Here is a 15,082-nt window from a genome sequence, read left to right as displayed (position 1 = left end):
TAGGAGCAATAATACTAATCTTGAAAGAAATCTATATGTGTGTGTATATATATATATATAAATGTATAACTTTTTGTGTGAGTACCATGTACCCAGCACATTTTTTCAATACATTGGGATGTTCTCAGTGACTACTAGGGGGTTTATTTTGCTCAGGACCAACAGCATGTAAGATGACAGCCACAGAGTTCAGCACCTCCCATTCCCTTTCTACTTTCACCTATCAGAATTCCTATTTTTATTATACAGAATTCATGACTGCCTTCAATTGATTCTCCAGACCTCTTCCCAACCTTTATGGAGCCATCCTTGACAAGTATTTAACAGGACAGTGTCAGCTTCAAGTTCAACTGGCCAAACTTCCTACAACTTTTCAGTGAGGATAATGTCTTCTTTCTACCTCAGTCTCTTTAACACAAAAGCATCCCAGAATACTCACTAGATACACTTAACCAAAGAGAAACACAAGTGCAGAACGTACTAGAAAACACAAAAAGTTAATTCCTTGGTATAGAAAACACAAAAAGGTAATTCTTTGCTATTAGAAACGCTTGTTCAAATGCCAGGAACAATGAGATCTGTAACCCAAACTCTAGCACAATAAAATTCCATAATAATGGCCTGGTTAAGGTGCTTGAGTGCCTTTAATGCCACCTTGATGATCACTCATCAACCACCAGAGCATTACAGATACCTACAACCATCTCCATCCCATAATACACCTCAAATTAATTTCAAGTCTACATCAAACTCTGAACTTCTTGTATTTATAAATATTACACCTTGGTAAATAGATTGCTTTCCTGCAACTTGCTGACTATAAAGTATACAAATATTAAACACAAAGACAACATCATGGCTTTAAGACAGGAATTAGCAACTTTAGGAGTCTCATTTTCCTAGAAAAAACCAAAATGTGATCGTGTCAGACACAAACTTCTGAACAAAGGCAAATTCAACAAAACTGGCAAAGGTTTGCAAGTCTAAGCAGTGCTGTGTTCTGAGGAATGGAAATACAGGAGCTACTCCAAAGAGCAAGGAAAAAGCAGTTTCAGCTGGTGCCCCAACATCATCTGCTGGTTATTCAGCACCTGAGTAATTCCTCACAGCCTGAGATCAGAAGGAGCTGAGGAGTTTTAACTCAGTATTCCAGTGCACAGCACAGTTACACAAGGAGCACAATCAACCTTGGTATGTTCACCAACCAAACAGCACCTCCAAGATAAAACTTCACCAGAACAAACCAGCTGACCCCAGGTAACTGCTGCCTTTATCTTCTGCTTCTCTGCAAACACCAACAAGTTCTCTTTCAATCTCTCCATTCCCTCCCCATCCCACCTCCCTGTCTGCTCCAGCCAACACCTGTCCTGCTTTAATCATCCCAAGTTAGTGCACTCTGGAGCAGAGCAGCAGCAGCTGGCTCTGGGCAGCTGTGTGCAATTTAGGAATTGGCACCTTGCAGGAGTGATGTCACCCTGAGCTTCTCACCATGCCAGGCCACGTTTGCAGTGGGTTAAATTGTCCCCTTTAGAATGGCTGCAGATGTCCACCTGAACATAAAAAGTCCTTCTGGAGAGCATCTTAAGATTCCACCTTCTCAAAGAGACCTTGCCACACCCACTGGTCCCAGCAGCAGCTCCACAGTGTTTTAAATGCAGTCAAATGCCAACTATCAGACAATACCCAGATTCACCCAGCACACTGGAGCTGGCTCTACCCAGAACCTCCTATTGCCATTGCAGTGCAAGAGCTCTGTTGTCAGCACATTGCAAGGGTTCCATATTGCTGGAGTTTTGTACCTCCTGGGTGTTCCTTGTAGGCAGCTCCTCTAAGCACTACTGCCTCTTCCTTGGCCTCACCATTACCACCTGACTCCAGTTCCCTCAGCCACCCAACCCACTCTTTTATAGCACTCCTCTACTGGCTACAGCTGTGGCCTGTTAACATCAGGCTGCTCCTAATCCTTAACAACTGGCTCAGCTGCAACCCTTTAGGGGGCAAGATTACTTTCTATACCAACTTTATTTACTGATGTTCTATCCCCCTACAACCACAATCTGAATAAACTCTTAAATACAGCACCTGAAATGTGCTGCAGCATGAGCCAGGCCAGGTCTAGCAGCAGCACTGCACACAAAGCCCAGCCTAAGTTCCCACACCATGTAACCTCACTTCTGCCCCTCAGTGAGCACAGCTCAAAGCTCAGCAATGCTGAATCCACACATGCCCAACAGTGGCAACCTGGCCAGGGTAAGATGGGAATGTGAAATCCATAACTGATAGTTATGATTAATATTGCTATATTAATTGATATAATGATCAATGCATAATACATAACTGAGGCTGGGTTATGCCAGTGACTGAGGGACCAGCAGCATCCCATGCAGCACTGAGCAGGGATACAGAGGAGATTCCCATCACAGTTCAGGGAGCAGAATGAGCTGCCATCAGTCAAACACTGTGTGATGCACATATGGCCTTTCTGATCAAACACCAGGAGGAAATGGGTCAGACCAGCTTGTGGGATATCTGGCTGGGAATGGAATTCACCAGGCCAAACTGCACCTTGCCCTGGCTCTGCTGGCCCAAGAGGACTGACCAGGAGTCTCCACATTGTCCTTATCACACCCCAGCTTTGAGAGGGCTCCTGGGGCCAGCAGGAATGCACAAAGCTGCTCTGGCCAGGGGGGTGTCCAGGCTGCTGCATTGCCATGGGAGGCTGGCAGCACAGCAGGGCTAGCCTGGCTCCAGCAGTGTTCCTCAGCACTGCTTCCATGGCAGTCATGTCAGACACAAGGATCTGGGGGATCCCTGCACTGCACCTCCCAATGCTTCTGTCATCTTGGGGTTCCCCGCAGCCAGGATATTGCAGTGCTCCCTCTCCAGGGAAAGGCAGGTTACATATTACTATGGAAAAAAACCCACAAAGCAATTTCAAAGCATCTATGCCACTCACTGGAGTTAAAAAAAAAACAGAAAAAAGAAAAAGTTGCAGTCAATTTCAGAGTCCTGTTTTAACTCAGCGCTGTGAATTGCCTTTGACTCCAAGACAAGATGTTACAATTCTGGGAGGGCTGTGTTTTTTTCTTTGTATTGAAGTTGTCATAGTTCCTCTTTCAATTAAGAAAAAACCCAACAAAACAAAACAAAAAACCCAGCTCAATTTAGGCAGTATTTCCACAATCAAGTCTGCCTGACATCACCAAAACACAGACTAGATGTGGAAAGTCAGGCTGCCCATCATAATATTTTGACAACAGCCACTGCAAGTTTCTTAAGGAATCAGCACAGGATTGGACAAGCTCTGCATAATTTGAGCAATTCCCAGCATATCACTAATTATCCCAAGGTGAATTTCCAGGCTAGGGCTGACAGTGTCAGTGCCAAAACTACTGCTCAGATAAAGGACTGCTCGCCTGCAGTTCACAAGAGAGTTCTTGCATTCTTTCCTTTCAAAAACAGAATGTATCAGTACTTGAATGACTCTGGGTTTGAGTCATTTTCTCTAATACTCCAGCTCTGAACTTCTTTTTAAATACTGCTTTAAGGTGAAGACACAGAACTCAGTCTATCAAACTACTTTAGAAGCAGAACAAAGACTTAATTGCACGAACAAGATTCCAAAAACTGAAGAGGTTTTCTATCAGTTTTAATTAAAAGCAGCAAGGAATGCAAAAATTAAAATACCTACTCCAGGAAGCATTCTATTTTCAAGAGAGAACTTTGCAAATGAGTTCAGCTGTACTACTTGGCACGCTGTGAATCAGTTTCAGACAACAGGAGCAGCTTTCCCCCACAAGCAGAAAGAAAGGCCCAGGACTGAGCCACCCTGGCCCGCAAGAAGCAACAGATTACCAGCAGATTTCCAACAAAAGCATGTCATGACTGTGCTCCAGCTTTCAGGGACAAAATCTGTGAGAGGCAAATATGATGAATTCATTTCTCACAGAGCATATTTAAGGCTGCTTAAACAAGGAGATGAGAGGTAATGGGCAATGGGTCATTATCCTCACTGGAGCTCCAGGCAGTTCATTGAGAGCCCAGGCAGAGCTTGCTCAGCAGTTGAACTCCAAGGCTTGCTTTGTTTCCAGCAGCACAGGTGCAAGCTGCACTCATTCAGGAAGGACAATAAAATTCTGAGAAAGGACAGGCTAGCAGTGAAGTCACTGTCTCTCAACTCTCAGATACACACTCAAATTTTGCATTCCTTTGTGCCAGATAATCTGTATGTAGTAATTCTCTCAAACACATGGCGCATTAGGTAATTTACTGGCTAAAACAATTATATAATTTCTAAAAGCTGCTAGGTTGAAAGAAGTAAGAGAAACAGGAGATGGCTGAAGGCAATGCACAGGGCCCATACAAGCACATCCAAGAGAGCAGTTAGGTTTCATGACAAGCATCCCCCACGACCAGAAAATGCATTTACAGGTGCCATTCTGATATAAACAAATGTTCTTGCAGGTCTCATATCAGCAAGTACAGCTATGGCTACACTGAGCTCAAGTCACTCTGGAAAGACTCAAACTGGCACTGCTGCTCACACCCATTGAGTTTCCAAAACACTGATTTCAATTTCTGATCAGTTTGATCAGACTGCATCTACTCTATAAATATTACAGATCAAGCACTGACACTTAGGACTTGAAATACTCTGGCACAAGTTTCACTTCAATCTTAAGGAGAGAAAGTAGCTCACAGGGAAAAATAGTTCAACCCAAAGTAAACCAGCAACAGTTATATTAACTGTGAAAGAAGTCAGAGACCAGCCAATACAGACAAGGATTTACTGCACTCACCATCTTTCAACTAAGCAGAACTTGATTGCACTGCTGGTGAAAACCATGGTTTTTTTATGAAGAATTCAATAATTACGTGTCACAGAATAATAAATAGGCAACTGAGCACTTCCTGAAGATGAGAATAAACTCTTAAATTATCAAAAATTATCAAATCCCCCGAAAATGAGCCAAGCAGCACAACAGAAAACTAAAGACAATGAGTGTTGAACAACACAGCACAAAGCATGTTTCTATACACAATTACACAGATTAAAAACTCTCAAGTGGAAGTCAGTGCAATGAATTGGAGGCTTCTTCAATGTGTGGAAAGAGTGGAAAAAGGCAAAAAAAGTTTTCCCCTCATTCCTTGATGGGAGCCAATGATGTGCAGGGATGCTGCTCTAGAAACAAGTCTCAATTGGCACAGGTTTCCCAAGTGTTATTCACAGCCCTTCTACAGATGAGTTGAAGAAAGGTCAACTCCCAAAGGTGCATTTTCCACAAGGAATTTTTCTGACAAGTTTCTCCTTCTTCCACCAGTTGCTCCAGCACTAAATCTCACGAGCAGCTCTAAACTCACTGTCCACTGGACGTGCTGGATCTGAACAACTCCAGAAATAAAACTTTGCAAATCTACAAGCTGGATATTTTTACTACATGTTAAGAACACCACAGAAATCCTCACAGCTGCATATCTGTGTTTAGCATTCAGATTGCAAATCAATTCCCATACCAGGAAAGGAGCAAAGTGGGAAGAATGGCTTCTCTCCTCTTCACATTTTCAAGAAATTGCCAATTTGCTGCACAAAATCAAAGAAGAAATCACCTCAATATAAGCTTAAATGGCAGAAATTAAATGGCCACAACTCTGTTTAATTGCAGCATGCTGTTACTACGAGCAGCCCTGAGTAATCAGCACAAGCACTTGCTCCTGAGGATGGTAAGAATCTTTTTCACATTGTCCCAGCATCCAGACAACTACAAAGGTGTAGCTGGGGCTGCAGAAATCCCTATTAGCTACCTGAAAAAAGCCAGAGAAGAAAACAGATGAAATGAAAGGAACCAAGCAGCAAACATTGCTCTTCCCTCCCAATCACTGAAATGCCAAATCACAGCCTGCTCATCACCTGGACACAGAAAATGATTCCAGGATTTGCTTTTCTGACTCAATGTGAGTTGAGCACAGAAAGATGGAAGCAAACTGCAGTGACATGGAGAAATCAAGCAAGGAATTAAAACCTCTAACACAGGTTTGTCTGTATAACAATAACACAGAAGAAAAAGAAGCAAAAAGGAATTGTATGAATTAAAGGAATGGGTGAGGCTCTTAAGTGTCTCCTGGCAGACAAAACCAATCTCCCAAAGCCAAGGCATCACCTCCAAGGCAGGCCAAGGGAAATGGAGCCAGGTCTGCCCCCAAAATCCTGTCCCCTGAACCCCAGAGTGACAGAGCCTGAGTATCCACTGTATCCCCCAACACCCTGCACCAGCTCTGCACCCAAGGACAGCTCCAGGAGCTGCTCTGGCACAACCAACACCAACAACACCCAGACAGTCTCAAGCACATTGGCTTGGGTTGGCTCAGGAACTGCTTGGGACTTGGCTGACTTCAAACCACCCTCAGGGAGGGACAGCAATGCAGCCACAAACACACCAAAGAATGATCAACAGGAACATTTCCTGCATGGAAACATGATGACTTCACATTCTACACTGATCAAGTCTCTTTTGGACATGAAGCAAGGGATGCTTTTCTTTTCCTTTCTTGCTTTCTTCAGTTTCCTTGGACTTATCCCCTGGCTACTCTACAGTGCTAGAACCTCCTGGCTTTAAGGATATTATTCCAAGTACTTATCCCACAGAAGATTTCCCTGTACACAAAGAGAAGCAGTACAGTAAATACCTCAGTGCTGTGTAACCCACACCAAACTCAGCAGAGCAGGATTTATGTAACCCATCTTCAGCATCACTGACCAAGTGGCCTGAGCTATGAGAAGGAACCAGTTTGCAGCAGCCTGAACAGGAAAAGTCTCAGGACAAAATCATTCCTCATCACATCAAATAACATGAACCAAAATAATTGTACAGAACAAAAGCTGAAATATCTTTCCAAAAATAGAAGCCTTTTAGCTATTAAAGTCACAGAGTTTTTCCTTCCATTGCTTTTCAAACAAACCAACTTTGTCTTAGTGCCACCTTCCCTTTCACTTTAGGAAGTTCACAATTAGTGAGGATCCAAGTTTCCCCTTCCATTTTTTCCCCTCCAGTTTTTTTACTCCAGTTCATTTGGAATAGCACTTCACAGTCCATAACTGCAATCTGGCAATGCTGCTACAAAGAAAAGGTTATTTTCATTTTCCTATAGGCCTGGTTGCTCATTGCCTTAAAAAGGGTCAAAGACAAAAGTAAACATGAAAAAATTCCTGAATTTCAGTGTTATAAACAAGTGACTTTCTTTTCTTCAACAGGAGACAGCAAAGATCCAAAAAGTTGGGCAGTCACCCCAATAAATCCTCCATAGCATCTCTGCAGATTCTGAACATGGAAATATCACTTAAGGGGAAAAAAGATGAATCTTTTAAAAAAGGCAAAAAAAGAAGAAAACCATGAAACAGAGACAACTTCTACAGTTTTGCACAAGAGGAACCATCAAAGAGCCAAATGAAACCTTGGATGTGCACAAAACACAAGAGCAATCAATCCTGAAGTTTACAGGTAACCATGAACAAGTGAGAGCAGCTCTTGGAGACCAAGTGATGTTAATGATGCAATAGTTGTAATAATTTTATAGCACATCCTCAATATCCGAGTCCTGACAGCATAAAATATTGATCCTGTACAGATCCCAAAGAGCAAACTGAATCTGCAATGTTTTGGAACACAATTTCTCACCCACCTCAAGGTAAATATACCCTCAACCCAACCTCCAAGCCTCCTCTCTGTACTCCCCACATGCCAGAACAACAGGACAAGGAGTCAAGAATCTCCAGCATCCCCATTCAGGGCTATCCTGAAACTACACAAACAGTCAAGCACTCCAGCACCTCAAGTGTTTTATGGAGCTGATCACTCTGGGAGCAGCTCTGCAGACAGTGATAACAGAGAGAAAAACAAGTGTGAGTCCACGTTCATCTCCTGTGTGCTTCAGTAAACTGGGGGGGTTGTTTTGGGTTGGTCCTTGGGGGTTTTTATTTTTCTGGATTACTAAAGAGAAAACATAAAGAGAATAACAGCCTGCAAGCTGGTGTAGTGGAATAACATCTAGAAGGCTCTAGTCATCAGTGTGAACTGATTTTACAAGATTTCAGAGCTGACTGGGGAAAACATGGGCTCAAGAGGTAGTAATTGAAAAAAGTGAAGCAGAATGCTGGAAAGAAAACAAACTTTGTTCCCAGAAACCAAGAACTGGGAATAACCAAGGCCTACCAAGGTAACCTAAAACCACAGCTGCCACTACATAATAAAACCTATTTTTCCATGTTGTAATCTTTGCTTCTTACTTTTATAAAACCCAAGCCAAACAAGAAGAACAAACCAAACCTAAACCAAAATCATCTACAGGGTTTTAAGTCAACACACATCAAGATCAGCTGCAGTCCCAAAGGGGAACCTCGTAGCAACCGAGCTGAGCTGGGCTCTGTGGGACAGCCCAGGGCCAGGCTGTGGGGACACTGACTCAGGACGGCTCTGAGAGCCACACCGGCACCTCCAGCTGGGCAGGGGCACCCCCAGGACAGCCCTGCACCCCACAAACACTCAGCACCATATCCTCAATACCTGGGATGGTGAGGTGTTACAGCTCACTCCTACAGCAGGGATCTCCAGGCAGCTCACACCATGCCCTGGCTCCAGTGGGACACAGCAACCTGCAGAACTCCTGTGAAACACCTGAGACAGCCAAGCCCACCTCTGAGGTTCCATTTCTGTGGTTCCTGGCTCACTTTGGGCCTGAGATGATCTGGGTACCCGTGCAGTGCCTAGCAAAACAGAGCTGTGCTGATCAGGGCCTCTGGACAGCACAGAAATGTAAATACTGCTCAAGAACAAGTGAAACTCAATATAAACCCTCCTAACTGACAAGAGCTGGCATCCAAAGAAACCAAGGAATGCAAAGTGTATCAGGGTTCATTCTGGGATACAGAATGCTGGAGATTCACACAAAAGCACAGAATGTCCTCAATGCACTTTTGCTGTAAAATCTGTGCACATTTAAATGAGCCCCTATAATTAATGCTGTGAGAATCTGTCCCTAAGTCTTTTGCAAATAAGAGGCCTTATCTTAAAGAGCAGCCCATTGTGTCTTCCCTTTTTCTTCTTCTATTAAAGGCTACTAAAAGTGTTTATATTGTGGAAGATTAATTAAAGAAAAAATGAGACTCTTTATAGACTTTACTCCTATTAAACCCTGCCTGGGATAATGTAAATGATGCTAAGAAAACTACAGTGAGAAATTAAGACTGTTTGCTCTGATTGAACAGATTGTCTTATAGTGCAACAACTCCTCTAAAGTCTGGACATTTCATAGGGGAATTTACATTTTATCAAGTTCCTGGATCTAAGCATAACTTGAAATTACTACTTCTCAGGAAATAACTTCAAGATCAGGGAATTTACTGGGTTGAACATGCAGATCAAATGCTGAAAATCAAGATGCTGCAAGAGAAGGAAAAGAAATATATACAGAAAACCCAACGCTGCTGATTCCACCCACAGAATACTGCCTGCTTCTCATGCTTAAGCACAGCAATGTATGCTAAACACATACATGCATGCTTACACATTTTGGCCAAAGAATAAGCTCACCACTCCACAGGTGTCCAGCTCAGCAGCTCAGGCAGCCCCTGAGTGCCTGTGACACACTCAGGAGCTGGAGTGTTCCCAGCACATAACCCTGGGCTCCCCAAAGGTCACTGCTGGACAGAACTCCCAGCTCTGCACAGGGAGAGCTGGGCTGACACTGGGGCAGCCTGCAGTGGGACTGACACGTTTCTAATGGAAATGTGTCTGTCTGGGGCAGAGCTGCTCAGCTTCACCCTTCTGTCAGCCCTCAGCTGGGAACTTCCTAGGCAGGAAAAGGGAGCTGCCCACGTGTTCCTGCTGTCACTGCCCTCCCCAAGCCACCTGCAAGGCGACCGACACCAAACCCTGGTTTGTAAACATCAGAGCGAGTGAAGACAAAGGCCAGGGTGCCTCCTAAAAATGTTTGGTTGACAAGAAAACTCCAAAAGGAAGGAGATGCTGCTCCCTGGCCTCTCTGGAAGCCCTGCTGGTGAATTCAGGTGAGAGCTGATCCCAAATGCTCCGTGGGCAGCAGAGGAAGCTGCTGGCAGCCTGTGCCTCACACACTTCGGCCATGACCTCATTCCTTACCGCCACTTTTCACTTCTGGTGCAGTGTTTTAGAAACCAAAGCTTGGCATCAGTTTTGCACTATGTACCTTTCATTATTACTTAAGGAACACAAAGAACTCAACTCGAAGTTATAAAAGAAACCATCCCTTCCTCACAACTCAGTCTCAGGCAGTGAGAAGGGAGCACCTCACATGTCTGTATCCAAACACACACCCCAAACAGTTCTGCTGATTTACAGAGGGCTTCTTGCTCTGAAGGGAAGGCCAAACCTAATGTCACTTAAACAGCATTTTTTGAAATTAACTACATATCAGCAGTACTGCAGAATTTTCCTAATGAAGTTTGACTTTCAAAGACATATTTCCTTCTACTTAATAGCAGAGATATATCTTATATAATGCAGAACCATTAAATTATCCATACTCCAGTTTTACATATATATATATATCTACATTAAAACAGAATTGTTAAAGTGATTGAAGACATTGCTTTATCTATAGGGAAATATCTATCTTCATCAATCCAAATTACCTTAAAACATCTGCAGAAATCAATTCATACTGGAATTTCAGGGATTCCTTGAAATATCAAATTTAATGCTACAACATTTTCCTATTTGATCATACCAATCCAAATCAAGTTTAAGCAATGATTACTTATCAATCCATCCAAAGCAAGTGAAGTTTTCTCTTCCAACAAGCAGCTGTCATCATATACAACTGATAATTAAGTCTTATTTTGAACCTACAGTTTAAATAACCATTTAGTGTGTGATATCGACATAATCTGTTTTAATCCAGCCTGTGAACTCTCTCAGAAGTTACTTTTACATCTGCATTTTTACTTCTCAAAAGAAACGCTGCCCATCACTGAACACCCTATTTCACCAGCAAGAAAGAGGCCAACATTCAACTCCTGCAGGATCCTAGGGAGGAACAAGCAGCACTTGGAAGTGGGCCTCAGAGAGTGAGGACAACTCTACTCAAACCCTGTCCTAGGCAGCATTCTGTGCTCCACTCTGCTGGAACAGGATTTGCAGAGTGCAACCAGGAAAAATGCCATGTTTAAGATCCGACATACTTAAACTTCCCTCTAATCGCAAACTTCAGCTGGTAAGTTGTTTCAATTCCTCAGCATCCGTACAAATGGTGGTTTTTTCGTCTTTGTTCGTGAGGCAGAGCTCCTGAGAAGCTGGGAAGGTACCTTGGCTGCCGCGGAGCGCAGGTTCCAAGGGATACACGAGGCCTACAGGGACTTTGGTGCCCCAAACGCTCCCGATCGCGGCGGCAGCGGGGGAACACCTGCTGTATCACCCCTCCGACCGTGCCGGCAACACTCGGAGAGAGGAAACTTCGGGAGGGAGTCGGAGACCACCCCCGGAGCCAAACACCCGGCAGCAGCAGCAGCTTCCCGACCTCGCCAAGCCGAGCCAGGCTCCTCCAGGCGCCGCTTCCCTCACAGCTCCGGGAGGATGGGTGCCCGAAAAGCACACCTGCACCATGCACCGAGGCCGGGCACAGCGAGGGGCAGGCAGGAGCACTCCGAGCCGCCTTTGCTGCTGCTGCTGCCGCCGGTTCAAAGGGACCCAGCCCAGGCCCGGCTGCCCCGGAGCGGCTCCCGGCAGCTCCTCAGCCCGGCCAGGCCCCGCCGCGGCTGCCGGGGATGCGGATCCCGAGGGAAAGGGGGGATGGAGCGGGGACACGGCGGCGGCAGGCCCGCCCCAGGCCGCGGGGAGCGGGGAAGGAAGGAAGGGGGAAGGAAGCGCCGAGCAGGGCATGGAGGGAGCTCCTCCACGGCAGCGGAGAGAGGGAACCCCGCGGCCGGGAGGCCCGAGGCGGGCGGGGAGAGGCGAGCAAGGAGGCGAAGCGGGGCTGTAACCCGGTGCAGAGGAGGGTCCGCGGGGTCCCGGCCCGGGGGGAGGGAAGCGGGGGAGGGCGGCCGCACTTACTCTCATTTAACACCTCCAGCAGCTCGGCGCAGCTCTCACACATTGTTCATTAACAGCAGCAGCCGCCGCCGCCGCCTCCTCCCGACCATTGATTGATCCGCTCGGTGCTGCTGATTGATGATTGATGGGGGCCGGGGCGGGGGTCACCGGGGGGGAGGGGAGGGAGGGGGCGGGAAGGAATGGGAAGAGAAGGGGAGGGGGGGAGGGGGGGGGGGGGGAGAGGCAGGGGCCGGTCTGGGATCCGGGGCGGCTGATCAATGCAAATGAGCCTGTGGCGGCGGCGGCGGCAGCGGCGGGGAGGAGGAGGAGGAGGAGGAGGAGAAGCCGAGTCACTCACTGGCTCCCAGGGACTCCACGCGCCGCCATTTTGCTGAGGGGGAAGGAGGAGGAGGAGGCGACGGGAGCGAAGGGGGGGACAGGGCGCTCGGGCGCCGCTCGGCAGTTTCCGACCAGGCAGGAGGAGGCGAAGGTGGCCGAGTCCCTCCTCCTCCCTTTTCCCTCTCGCCCCGCCTTCCCACCGCGGTTCCGAGCGGCGGGATGGCGAGCGGGGAGGAGGAGGCAAGGGGGCGGGAGGGTAAAATGGCGGCGGTGGCGGTTGGGCGCGCGCCCGGGGAAGGGCGGGAAGCGCCTCTCCCTGGCCTCTCCCTGGCCTCTCCCTGCCCTCCTCCCGCCTCCCGCCGCCGGGAATCTCCGCCAGGAACGCGCGCACGCCGCCGCTCTGACAGCGCCGGGGGAGCGGCTTCTCCTGCCCGCCCCTTCCCTCGGTGCCTGGAGCCGCGCTCGCCGGGCTGCTTCGGGGACCTCCCGCCTGAAGAGAGCGCTTAGCACGCTAAGCCGAGCTCCGTGGCGAGGAAGCTCCCGGCTTCCAGGCGCGTTTCCAGGTCTTTGGGGTGGTTTCTTGGCGTTTTCCGCCGTCGGGGCGCGGGACGGAAGAGCCGCCGCCATCTCCTTCCCGCGCCGCGCGGCTGAGGGGAGCGGGGGTACCTGTGGGCGCCGCCGACCCGGACCCCGGGCATGGGCGTTTGGAGGGCTACGGTAGCGTTTTCTACTAATAACTAATTTATTTTTACCTCATAGTTTTCTGCCCTGGTTTGTTGGGGGGGTTTTTGGTGGTTGTTTTGCTTTTTTTTTTTTGTTGTTCCCCCCCTTCTTGCACCGTGATTTATTCTGTACGATCAGTAATGGCATCTGTGACTGGTTGGAAATAGTATTTTCTAAATAAATGATACGGTGAAAATGAACGAAAAACTTTAATTGAGGATAAATAATTTATGCTGTTACAACTCGCAGTTAGTTCACTCTGCCTTGGGTGCGTTTTGAACGAGGTTTCAAACCCGTGGATGCCAAATTTTCAGGCAAGCATCTGTTTTCCATTAAAAAAAAAAAAAAAAGCCCAACCCAATTTTTTCTTTTATTTTTTTTTTCTTTTTGCCATCTCTGAAGGCTGCTCCCTCCCGCAGGTACATGTCAGTGAATCGGGATCACATGATGGGCTCGGCTGCTGTTTCTGCCCTCAGCCGGCAATTCCGAGCACGGAGCGCGGTTTTTGTTTCTGCACCACCACCCAGCGGCCAGGCCGCGTTATCTGAGCGCTGCCAGCGCACCGACCTGAACGCGGGATTAAAATCCCAAATCTATTAATAGCCGCAATGCAGATGCCATATAGTTTAGCAGAGAGTCAAATAGAATCGCCAAATTACGAGGAACAAAAAAAAAGTTGCTTTTAATTCCTCAGTGGCTGTCTCGTATCTCTTCCACTTGAACTAAATCTGGTGGCATAGTGGAGGTGCAGTTCTGGGTTTTTTTAATTCCGTGTGCATATTTATCCGGGCTGATAACAGCGTGGTGGTTGTGTGTGTAACCTCCCGCTGCAGGCCACAGAATGCTCAGCTCCAAACCATCCTCCAGGCATCACTTTGTTAAAGTAAGATTAAAAATCCCACTGCTGTTCAAAAGTAAGAGACAATTTACTGTAAACAACAGGTAGGGAACAGCTACAGTGCAAGTCAGGAATATACTAGAATGATGTTTCACCCAGAATTCTTGTCAGTGCTTTGTTTTGAAATACTTTCCATGGTAAGCTTATCAACAAAGATAGCTATTCCTAAATATTCCCTGCTGAAATTTCCTTCTACTGTTTTAAACAAATACAGAAAATTAACTTGAGAGTCTACAGGAGACACAGATTCCTTGTCTGTCACTTTAGTTCACAGAACATGTTAGTGCAGATGTATTTCAAATGGGAATAACAAGGGGCAGTAACGCAAGAGAGAGGTTAGAGACTGTGAGTAAAAACCTAAAAACTTGCCTGAAACTTTTTACTGATCTTTCTGCTTATATTTAATTTATAAATATTTTAATTCCTGACAGTGTCTTTTCTACATCATGTATTTTCTATTGATAGAAATCTGACCAGCAGGAGCTATTAAACTGACTGGTTACATCACTAAACCTCCACAATAATAACGACTATTTAATTGCTAACTGGTTTAGTTATTAAAATGTCACAGATGTACTGGACCCTGTCAAGCCTTTTTTGGTTGCTTCATCCCTTCCAGCCAGCCTGAGAATGCATAATGGAAGAATAAAAGGAGTCCAGAACGTTGCAGTTGTGCTCTGCTCCTGCCTGAGTTAATGTAGTGACACCTTTCTCTTCTGCAGCACCGATTTCAGAGCTTGAGGTGCATCAGAGGTAGATCAGAGGATTTATGTGTGAGTTTTCACTGAGTGTTGTGCTGCCTTTCCTTCTGTGTGTGCAAGAGGATCTCAGATACTGTGATACTCACAGATACTCACTCCACAGTCTGCATCATCTCATTTGAATTTGCACTTTCCTCTCTCTCTCCCTTCCTCGAGCAGGCCCTGCAGGACCTTTTCCAGCAGGCTCAAACTGCCAGAACATCCTCAGAGCTGGTTTTCCTGACACTCAGCTGTCTGACCTCAGGGCAGCCCCTCACAAACCCCGGAGTCACAGAAGGGACCTGCTGCAGCCTGGAGTGACG

The 15,082-nt window shown here is 46.5% G+C and overlaps 1 protein-coding gene across 9 annotated transcripts in view; it reads right to left on the bottom strand.

Annotated features, from left to right (window-relative positions):
• Positions 1-12,208, bottom strand: part of USP34 (ubiquitin specific peptidase 34) — a 116,430-nt gene extending 104,222 nt beyond the window's left edge. For all 9 annotated transcript variants that reach the window (XM_054290131.1, XM_054290136.1, XM_054290134.1 and 6 more), the window contains exon 1: positions 12,081-12,208. In XM_054290131.1, coding sequence (XP_054146106.1) covers positions 12,081-12,123 — 43 coding nt within the window. In that variant the 5' untranslated portion in view covers positions 12,124-12,208. The remainder of the gene's footprint in view (positions 1-12,080) is intronic.
• Positions 12,209-15,082: the final 2,874 nt, after the last annotated feature.

Source organism: Melozone crissalis, unplaced genomic scaffold, assembly GCF_028551555.1.
Source record: "Melozone crissalis strain CALT ecotype California unplaced genomic scaffold, PUWL_Pcris_2 ptg000081l_1, whole genome shotgun sequence".
Taxonomy (NCBI): Eukaryota; Metazoa; Chordata; class Aves; order Passeriformes; family Passerellidae; genus Melozone; species Melozone crissalis.
This window is presented reverse-complemented; position numbering and strand designations above follow the sequence as displayed.